Here is an 11,115-nt window from a genome sequence, read left to right on the forward strand (position 1 = left end):
ACTGAGGAGTGCTGCCTATTCTCTTTTTTATGATCTACTACAGTACGTTCAGGATGAAGCACGCCGGGCGTCTAAAGACTGCTAACCCAGTGAATACGACCGCGTCACCGGCAAAATGTTAAAAATATCTACAAAATCTTTAAAAATATCTTACATACAAAATACTAACACTAACAAAATATAAATCCAACATTCCAACACTTCCTGAAAGCTGAGAAACTGTGCTTTCTAGTAATATAGGGAACATGAATTGATTAAGTGCCAATATTCCAATTAATATTAGGAATGTTGGCACTGTACTTACAGGGTTAAAAGGGTTAAAGACTGTTGTGAGTTGAGCACGTTGTTGCTTATTTTCAGTTGTCCAACATGAAAGGTAAGCCCAGCCCACAGGTCAGCTCTGGGGCAGATAGATGTTATTTGTTGGTGTGAGACAGGAGTTCTAGACGTTACCTTTGGGTGAGATGGAGTTCCTGGAGAGGTTGAGGTGCTTCAGCCCCAGGGGCAGCTTGACCAGCTGAGCGCCCAGAGCCGACACCCCTGGAGAGAAACACAATAACAGCAATCAGCAACCCTTCTGCTACCTCAACATGGAAGTGTTGAAGAGCAGTGTGTGTGTGTCAGTGTGATTGTTCGTGTGCATGTGTATAGTACAGGTGTGTGTGTGTCAGTGTGATTGTTCGTGTGCATGTGTATAGTACAGGTGTGTGTGTGTCAGTGTGATTGTTCGTGTGCATGTGTATAGTACAGGTGTGTGTGTGTCAGTGTGATTGTTCGTGTGCATGTGTATAGTACAGGTGTGTGTGTGTCAGTGTGATTGTTCGTGTGCATGTGTATAGTACAGGTGTGTGTGTGTCAGTGGGATTGTTCGTGTGCATGTGTATAGTACAGGTGTGTGTTGTACCCTTGTCCTCCAGTGAGTTGTTGGCCAGGTTGAGGGTGGCCAGTGTGCAGACAGGGTTGTGAGACAGAGCGCTGGCCAGCTTCTGTGCAAAGTCACTGTAAACACACCAACAGGCAGCAGATATGAAGTTATAGATACCAACAACAGATATGAAGTTATAGATACCAACAACAGATATGAAGTTAAAGGGGTAGTGTGCTATTTTGGACATGTAGCCCTATATGTGGTCTGTCTACCATGAACGTAAAACATAGAGCCCATCATTTCACTGATCGTTCCAGTATTGTTAGCTTGACCTAAATAAATAAATATAGATCATCAAACTCAACTTAGGTTAAAAAGCAAAGAGTAATGAAAACTCAGAGGGACCAGGCCTACCTGTCATGTTTCTGGCCTCAAGTGTTAAAGCCTCTGGCTGTGGTCCAGATCCTTGCTAGTTAATTACATTTAGCTAATAGCTTTTTTAGTAAATAAAAAGTATATTAAAAATGTGTGATTTGGTGGATCAGGCCAACAGCACATCGTTTGAATATGGTCTGTTTACAGTGGGCGGAGCCTGAGCAGCATCAGCCCCTATCAGAGCTCAGTGGGCGGAGCCTGAGCAGCATCAGCCCCTATCAGAGCTCAGTGGGCGGAGCCTGAGCAGCATCAGCCCCTATCAGAGCTCAGTGGGCGGAGCCTGAGCAGCATCAGCCCCTATCAGAGCTCAGTGGGCGGAGCCTGAGCAGCATCAGCCCCTATCAGAGCTCAGTTCAGCCGATAACCAGAGTTTTAAAAATGTCCTATCGGGGCCGATTATCAGCAGAACCAATTAATCGGCAAAACCGATTGATACCAACAACAGATATGAACTCGGACATGAAGTTAAATCCTGAGACTTTCAGAGCTTCCCAGAGATACAGGACCAGCAGCAGATATAAACGTACAGTGCGCATGGTCGATCGGGGTGAACCACTATAAATTAGTCAGGACTATAATAGCTTTTTCTTCTACATGGAGAATATAAGTCTAAGGCTTCTGTACGGTATGAACCTGTCCACTAAAACACCCCCTCCCCAGTATCAGGACACACAGTGTGTGTGTGTGTGTGTGTGTGTGTGTGTGTGGTCCTAGTCACCTCCTGAGCCCGGCGTTCTCTAGGACCAGGTCCTGGAGGCGTGCTGACCGGGCGACCACCCTCAGGATCTGCTCACACACGTCTGCAGACTGCAGGAACAACCACATGTTAGTGGAGTGTGTCAGGACTGTGTGTGTGTGTCGACACTCAGCCTAGTGTAAACACTGGTGCACACTGAACACCCCCAGATAAACCAACACACACACACACACAAACGCACTTTCACAAGCTGTACAGACACCCATATGGTACTGTATAAACTCTACTATTTTACACTGGTAACTAACTTATACACATTAACTAACAAACAGATAAGTCATGCCCTCTCTATGCTCCGGACAGCGCAAACACACGTACTGTATACACACACACGCGCGCACACATGTATACACACACACACACACACACACACACACACACACACACACACACACACACACACACACACACACACACACACACACACACACACACACACACACACACACACACACACACACACACACACACACACACACACACACAGCTGTGCAAGCACACCAGTTTGTAGTCCTTGGTGGAGAGCTTGGTGAACCACTGGTTGAACTCCAGGACAGCGATGATGGCCACCAGGTCTCTGAGGGAGAGAACAACAGCTTGTTTACTTGACAAACAAACTGGAATGATACAGATCCTAGCCTGGCTCCAGCCCCTGAATCACAAACTTTCCGAAATGCGACTTAGGTTCTGGAAAGGCTCTTGTCCAGAGAGCGATTTCTCATTTGGAATTCCAACCAGGACAATCAGAGTCCTCTGAATGCAATGATGAAATTAAACTGCGCAACGTGATTGGCTAGGGAATGAACTAATCGCTGAGGACAACGCCCATCTGGGGAAACGGCTGTGATGGCAGCCAGTTCAGACTGAATAATGACGAGAAACAAAATGGCGGTTCAGTCTGAGTGTCAGGCTACACAGATCCTGATCTGTCAAGCTACTCTCAAACTTGACTCTTATTTCCTTAAATTATTTAAAGTTTGGATTAAAGGAAGTTATTACAACTAGTTGTACTTGTTTTAAATAATACATTTGTCTGCTTAATTGTTGTCTTTTGCCTATGTAGTACGTTGGTTTTTGTGTAGTGATTATGAATATTGCAATTTGTTTTGTCTGTTACTTATTGTTTGCTTGTTGTTACTTGCTGTTTGTTTGTTTGTTGTATGTGCTGTGACTGTGTTGTGACTTGTCTGTGACTTGTAGTAACTTGCTTGTTGTAACTTTCTATTTGATCCCCTCTAGGCCAGGTCTCACTTGTAAAAGAGGTTTAAACCTCAATGTTGACTTCTTGGTTAAATACAGTAGGACCCCACTCATCCGAACTTCAGAGATCCGAACCTCCCGGTCTACCGGACAGGCTTAAAAAACGTTTTTTTTTTTTTTTTTGAGCCTGCTATCTGGTTACTGGTGGGATTTTCATGACAGTACTGTATCCTACTGTGAATAAAAACAGAACTGTATGTAGACCTACATGTTGCCTGTAGGCTGTAGCCTACTGTCACGTTTAATTTCTTTGTTACTTTAATGTCGAGCGCAAAACGCAAACGAGTCTGCTGCGCGAGAGTTGCATTCCTTGGTAGCCAGAAAGTGCGTCAGCAACCTGAAGCAGAGGAGTATCGAGTCTTTTTTCGTTCCCAGTTAATGGACTTCAGGAACACAGACGTGTTGTAAGCATGAAGATTAGCCTACTAGGCCTACTGTATTTGTTAAATAATAGACTGCTGCCTAGGCCACGTTAGCCTACATCAGTTGTTTTAGAGACTTTCTTTTAGGCTACAATAGCCTAAGACATGACAACTTGTCTGTCATTTCATTTATTTATTTATTATAATTTGCTCTAATTGTTCTAATGTTGGGTTGTTTTAAGGCTATACCATTTTGTTCTGCGAATACAGTAGCCTATCGATGCAGCGTGGGCCTCATTTGAGAATAAAGTACTGTATTTGATCAAAGCACGCACTCAAGTGGAAATTCGTTTATTTTATTCAAGGCTACTGTAGGTCTATTATAGGCTAGGCTGTATGAGTTTAGTTGGCTATTTCAATTTTGATGCATTTTCACAAGTAATTAAGGGTATTTATTGGTCTATTATGAGTCTATATGAAACAAGTATACCACTTATTGAATTTGGTGCATTTTAACATATGTTTCAGTCATCCGGACTTCAGAGATACGAACGACCTTCGGTCCCGTTGGGTTCGGATAAGTGGGGTCCTACTGTATATACAGATGTGAGAACATAAGAATGTAACTTGACCCGCGGTATTCTAACAGGCGCTTTACGGCATTCCGCACCTCCGCTCGCCTGCCCATAGAGGGCGCAGTAATACTAGGCTATTCATTGACCCATTGCTGTAGCTCATCTCGCACATTAGATGAGCCTACCTTGTTCTCAAACTCCTTGTTCTCTGTCTGGTAATAATTTAATTATTACGAACAAAGCCTATCTATCTATAGTATCTATCTCTGTAACTGTCGCCGGGTCTATATCTGTTAACTCATGTGTCACGACAAGTAGAAGTTTAATACAGTAGGCTAACTGAGTGTTCTCATAAGGAACATGGCATCAGGACGAGTAAGATGGCTAACGGAGCTGACCACAGATGTGTTTGTCGCCACAATCCTACAAGCATCAAGAGTGCAGCAATGGAGCTACATCAACACTCAGTTGAATCCAGCTGATTACACTTCCAGGGGGCAAAAGGTGAGCGTCTTCATGCAGAACAAAGTCTGGATCTCAGGACCTGTCTTCCTCAGCAAGCCAGAAAAGGAATGGCCAGACAAGTGTGATCAACTAGAAGAGCTTACAGCAGCAGATCCTGAGGTCAAGAAAGGCATACTCGTTAATGCTACGACAGTAGAAGAAAGCACTGATGCGATTCAACTACTAATCGAATACTTCTCTTCATGGATACAACTAAAGAAGGCGGCGGCATGGCTCACTTGAGTCAAAGGAACCCTGGTAAACCTGTCAAAGAAAAGAAAGGAAATGAATGGAGTATTCAAGGATCAACAACAAGTGAACAAGGAAATGTTGAGCTACAAAAATAATCTCAAACAGACTTACCTTACCGTGGACGATCTGCGACAAGCTGAACTGGATATCATCAGCCACTGTCAGCAAAGTAAGTTTCGAGAAGAAATATCTGCTCTTCAGAGAAAGGAGCCCGTCAAGAAAAGTAGTCGAATCTTCAGACTGAATCCGCTTCTTCAATAGGGAATTCTTCGCGTTGGAGGGAGGCTGAGTCGAACAGCCATGCCAGCCGAAGCCAAGCACCCGATGATCCTGCCTAAAGACCATCTTGTAGCTGATCTGATTCTCCGGGATGCACATGAGCGGCTGGGACCCAGTGGACGTAATCATGTCTTGTCTCACGTACGTCAAAGATACTGGATTATTGACGCTCCCTCAGCGATCAGGAAAATACTGTCTCGGTGTACTTCCTGTCAACATGGCAACATGGTGCATCAGGCACACACATGATGGCGGAGTCGTGCCGGATGAACCACCCTTCACCAGAACTGGAGTGGATCTGTTTGGACGTAAAACGTGGAAGATCATCTGTGAAAAGGTATGGTGCCATATTTACCTGCCTTGCAAGTCGTGCTCTGCGTTGATTCATTGCAAGAAGGGGTCAAGTTAAGGAAATACGATCCGATAATGGGACCAACTTTGTCGGAGCTCAGAAAGGCTATAAAGGAGTGGAATACTCCACAAATAGAGAACAGCTTGCTCCAACGTGACATCAAATGGATTTTCAATCCATCTTCCGGGTCCCACCATGGAGGGGTGTGGGAGAGAATCATCCGCTCCATCAGGAAAACCATGGGTGCTACGTTGACAGAACAAAGCTTGGATGAGGAAGGCCTTCAAACGTTCTTCTGTGAATGTGAGGCCATTCTGAACAGTAGGCCCATTACCATGCCTTCAAATGATATGAATGATCTGGAAGCTCTCACCCCACAGCACTTGCTGCTGCTTAAGACTAGACCCTCCTTGCCACCGGGACTCTTACAGAGAGATGATTTTTACGCACGTAGAAGATGGAGGCAAGTCCAGTATATGAGTGATCTATTCTGGAAGTGCTGGATCAAGGAGTATCTGCCCAAACTCCAGAAAAGACAGAAGTGGAACAATCCATCACGGAACTTCATCCCAGGAGATGTAGTCTTGATCGTCGACGAATCAGCACCCAGGGGTTCCTGGCTGATGGGAAGGATCGTCAAGACTGTCGAGGATGAGCATGGAATGGTCCGCAAGGTTCGAGTCAAGACGAAGACGAATGAACTTGAGAGCAAGGTTATTATAGTTAACGAAAACTAACTAAAAAACGAAAACTAGGTGTGAAAAAACATTTTAGTTAACTGAAATAAAAATAAAAACTAGACTTTCCAAAAAAAAGATAACTAACTAAAACTGTATTGTGTGTTTACAAAACTAACTAAAATAAACAAATTATTGAGAAAATGTCCTTAGTTTTAGTCTTTTTCATTTCATACATATGCCTAGTATTTTGGGTGGATATGAAATCTATCCTCCATTTTTTTAGCTGTGTCCCTGCACAGAAGTAACCTGACGTGCTCCAGATGGTTTGTTTCACACAGAGTGAAACAACATGAGCTTGTGAGATCAGGATGGTCTCACGAGGGTAGCGGCGCAGAAGAAAAAAAAACTAAAACTAATACTGAAACTAATAAAAACTAAACTAAAACTAAGCATTTTCAAAAAATAAAAACTAAACTAGCAAACCTGCTTTAAACCTGCTGTTTTTTAAAACTAATCAAAACTAAACTGAAATTTAAAACAAAAAGTTAAAACGATATAAAAATAAAAACTAATGAAAAAAGCAAAACTATTATAACCTTGCTTGAGAGGCCGATAACAAAACTTTGTTTACTTCAGGAAGCAGTATGAGAAGGACTGTTCCTGAACTGAGTGTTACAAAGTAGAAAGAAATTCTAAGACAACAGACATTCAACAGATAAGTTGTAATTGTTTCTATGATAGAAAGCAATTAGGGGTCGGGTATGTAGAGGCCAGTATATAGTTAAGAATGTGAAATTTACTGATGCTTCATTCGTAGACTAAAGGAGAAAAACACTGAGCCCAGCCTGCTAAATCTACTCAAAGACGCCACCTGGCGGTGGTGCATCACTAAAACGAAATAACACCCGTCTGAAATCCCACGAGATTTCCAACGGGACTTCCCTGCCAAATACCGCGAAGGTGTAATGCTGCAGCATGTGACATTTCTAACTTCCCACATCTGTATATATAATCATTGATATATATATACTGTATATATGATCTACCTGTGCTCCAGGTGCATGAAATCATGCAGGTTGAGTTCCCTGGTGTCCTGGGTCAGGTAGATGGTATCCACGTCCTGCACAGGCATCACACACACACACACACACACACACACACACACACACACACCTCACTAACCCGCAGAGCTGAATCCTAACGACAGAGTGAGAGTTAACCCAAGCAGAGATGCACCGATGTTCCCAGATCCCTGTGATCTCTGCTGTACAGTGTGTGGCTCGGGGGACAGCAACACAAACTGTTGCCGTGAGCAAAATGGCGACTATTCAGGAGGGTGAACAAGAACATTCCAACGTTGTTGTTGTTTTTTTAACTGTGGGATACTGACCCACTGGACCTCTTCTCTGTAGGGAAGACCCATCTGGTCACACAGACACCAGTACATGTGGGAGAAACCGCCTGAGAGGGAGAGGGAGAGGGAGAGAGAGAGAGAGGGAAAAGGGGGGGAGAGAGAGAGATGGAGAGAGAGAGGGAGAGAGAGAGAGAGAGAGAAGGGGGAGAGGGGGGTAGGTGGGAAGGGGGAGGGATGAGAGAGACAGGGGGAGAGAAAGAAAGGCAGGAGGAGGGAGAGAGGTGGAGAGAGATGAGCTTTATTCAGTGTCTGTGTTGCATCTCTGCTGTGAGTGTGTGTTTCTGTTGTGAGTGTGTGTTTCTGTTGTGAGTGTATTTCTGTAGTGAGTGTATTTCTGTTGTGAGTGTGTGTTTCTGTAATGAGTGTGTCTCTGAATGGAAGGTTCTGGTCTGCTGGTCAGGGGGAGGAGTTATTCTGGTCTGCTGGTCAGGGGGAGGAGTTATTCTGGTCTGCTGGTCAGGGGGGAGGAGTTATTCTGGTCTGCTGGTCAGGGGGGAGGAGTTATTCTGGTCTGCTGGTCAGGGGGAGGAGTTATTCTGGTCTGCTGGTCAGGGGGAGGAGTTATTCTGGTCTGCTGGTCAGGGGGAGGAGTTATTCTGGTCTGCTGGTCAGGGGGGAGGAGTTACCGCACGGCCCCAGGTCCAAGGCTCCGCCCTGCTCCTCCCATGCAGCCTGGAGCGCCGCCAATCTCTCTGGAGGCTTCACACTCAGCTTCTTCATCACCTTCCTTACACACACACACACACACACACACACACACACACACACACATACACACACACACACACACACCACGTGATAAAACACAGTTATATACACTGAATTTATGCACACGGCCAGATGAGTGACTGAGTAGAGGGACAGGGACAGTAGAGCACAGTAGAGACACAGGAACAGTAGAGCACAGTAGAGGAACAGGAACAGTAGAGCACAGTAGAGGAACAGGAACAGTAGAGTACAGTAGAGGGACATGAGGGACAGTAGAGCACAGTAGAGGGACATGAGGGACAGTAGAGCACAGTAGAGGGACATGAGGGACAGTAGAGCACAGTAGAGGGACAGGAACAGTAGAGCACAGTAGAGGGACATGAGGGACAGTAGAGCACAGTAGAGGGACAGGAACAGTAGAGCACAGTAGAGGGACAGGAACAGTAGAGCACAGTAGAGAGACATGAGGAACAGTAGAGCACAGTAGAGGGACAGGAACAGTAGAGCACAGTAGAGGGACAGTAGAGCACAGTAGAGGGACAGGAACAGTAGAGCACAGTAGAGGGACAGGAACAGTAGAGCACAGTAGAGGGACAGGAACAGTAGAGTACAGTAGAGGGACATGAGGGACAGTAGAGCACAGTAGAGGGACAGTAGAGCACAGTAGAGGGACAGGAACAGTAGAGCACAGTAGAGGGGCAGGAACAGTAGAGCACAGTAGAGGGACAGGAACAGTAGAGTACAGTAGAGGGACATGAGGGACAGTAGAGCACAGTAGAGGGACAGTAGAGCACAGTAGAGGGACATGAGGGACAGTAGAGCACAGTAGAGGGACATGAGGGACAGTAGAGTACAGTAGAGGGACAGGAACAGTAGAGTACAGTAGAGGGACAGGAACAGTAGAGTACAGTAGAGACCCAGTAGAGCACAGTAGAGGGACAGGAACAGTAGAGCACAGTAGAGGGACAGGAACAGTAGAGTACAGTAGAGGGACAGTAGAGCACAGTAGAGACCAGGAACAGTAGAGGGACAGTAGAGCACAGTAGAGGGACATGAGGGACAGTAGAGCACAGTAGAGAGACAGGAACAGTAGAGCACAGTAGAGAGACAGGAACAGTAGAGCACAGTAGAGGGACAGGAACAGTAGAGTACAGTAGAGGGACATGAGGGACAGTAGAGCACAGTAGAGAGACAGGAACAGTAGAGCACAGTAGAGAGCAGGAACAGTAGAGCACAGTAGAGAGACAGGAACAGTAGAGCACAGTAGAGAGCAGGAACAGTAGAGCACAGTAGAGGGACAGGAACAGTAGAGTACAGTAGAGGGACAGGAACAGTAGAGCACAGTAGAGGGACAGGAACAGTAGAGTACAGTAGAGGAACAGGAACAGTAGAGCACAGTAGAGGGACAGTAGAGCTCAGTAGAGAGTGAGGTAGCCCTACCCTGGGGACAGGCCTGGGCAGACCCTGAGCAGACAGCTGCCTATGATCCCCAGCACCTCGTCCACCTGCCCCGCCCCCTCCAGCCTCAGGCACCAATGGCCGCGGTCGGACTCCAGCACAACCTGCAGGGGGCAGCACACACAATGGCAGGTCAATGGAGAGGAGGGGTTCAGGTGAAATAATGAGGTTGAGGTTTCTCAGGGCTGGTTTACCTGGGTGGGTCGGGAGCTGGTGACCCCCTGGATGTCCAGGTAGTTAAAGGACTGTTCCACCTGAAACCATATGGCGACACAGAGAGACTGACTCAGGACAGACTTACAGTAGATTTACAGACTGACTCAGGACAGATTTACAGTAGATTTACAGACTGACTCAGGGCAGACTTACAGTAGATTTACAGACTGACTCAGGACAGATTTACAGTAGATTTACAGACTGACTCAGGACAGACTTACAGTAGATTTACAGACTGACTCAGGACAGATTTACAGTAGATTTACAGACTGACTCAGGACAGATTTACAGACTGACTCAGGGCAGACTTACAGTAGATTTACAGACTGACTCAGGGCAGACTTACAGTAGATTTACAGACTGACTCAGGACAGATTTACAGTAGATTTACAGACTGACTCAGGGCTGGTTTACAGGCCTGTGGAATTTGGCTGCTGAGAAATGAAACTATCGCCATTGTCAAATATTGACATAGACACAAAAATAACCTTCCTCCCTCCCTCTCTCTCTCTCTCTCTCTCTCTCAAAGAATCAGTTTCCCTTTTTCTCTCCCTCACTGAAACAGACACATACACACACAAACACACACACACAAACACACACACACAAAAACAAACACACACAAACACAAGCACACAGACACACACAGCTGGTAGGACAACAGAGAGTGGGAAAAGAGGGAGGGAGGGAGGGAGGGAGGGAGGGAGGGAAGGTCAAACTAATCTTCCTATATCCAGAGGCCAGGGTGAGCCCCACCTCCTCCTCCTCCCCCTCCTCCTCTCTCTCCAGCTGTTGAATCCCTCCATTGTCTCCCTCTCTCCCCCACAGGGCAGAGTTACCCTCAGACACATGTCTCTCTGTCTGACAGAAGACCACAGTGTACACACACACACGCACACACACACGCACACACACACACTCTACACTTCTCCACTCTGCTGACATCGACAATGGCAGATACTGCAGAGGGCCCAAACACACACACACGCACACAC

The 11,115-nt window shown here is 45.9% G+C and overlaps 1 protein-coding gene across 1 annotated transcript in view; it reads right to left on the reverse strand.

Moving 5' to 3' along the window:
* Positions 1 to 11,115, reverse strand: part of LOC311326455 (F-actin-uncapping protein LRRC16A-like) — a 70,645-nt gene that overhangs the window by 47,757 nt on the left and 11,773 nt on the right. The window contains exons 4-12 of the mRNA XM_084459346.1: positions 10,099 to 10,158; positions 9,887 to 10,008; positions 8,365 to 8,465; positions 7,715 to 7,785; positions 7,371 to 7,444; positions 2,562 to 2,637; positions 2,022 to 2,110; positions 905 to 999; positions 454 to 540 (exon numbers count right to left, since the gene is read on the reverse strand). Coding sequence (XP_084315472.1) covers positions 454 to 540; positions 905 to 999; positions 2,022 to 2,110; positions 2,562 to 2,637; positions 7,371 to 7,444; positions 7,715 to 7,785; positions 8,365 to 8,465; positions 9,887 to 10,008; positions 10,099 to 10,158 — 775 coding nt within the window. The remainder of the gene's footprint in view (positions 1 to 453; positions 541 to 904; positions 1,000 to 2,021; positions 2,111 to 2,561; positions 2,638 to 7,370; positions 7,445 to 7,714; positions 7,786 to 8,364; positions 8,466 to 9,886; positions 10,009 to 10,098; positions 10,159 to 11,115) is intronic.

This window comes from Borostomias antarcticus, assembly GCF_949987555.1.
Source record: "Borostomias antarcticus genome assembly, chromosome: 27".
NCBI lineage: Eukaryota > Metazoa > Chordata > Actinopteri > Stomiiformes > Stomiidae > Borostomias > Borostomias antarcticus.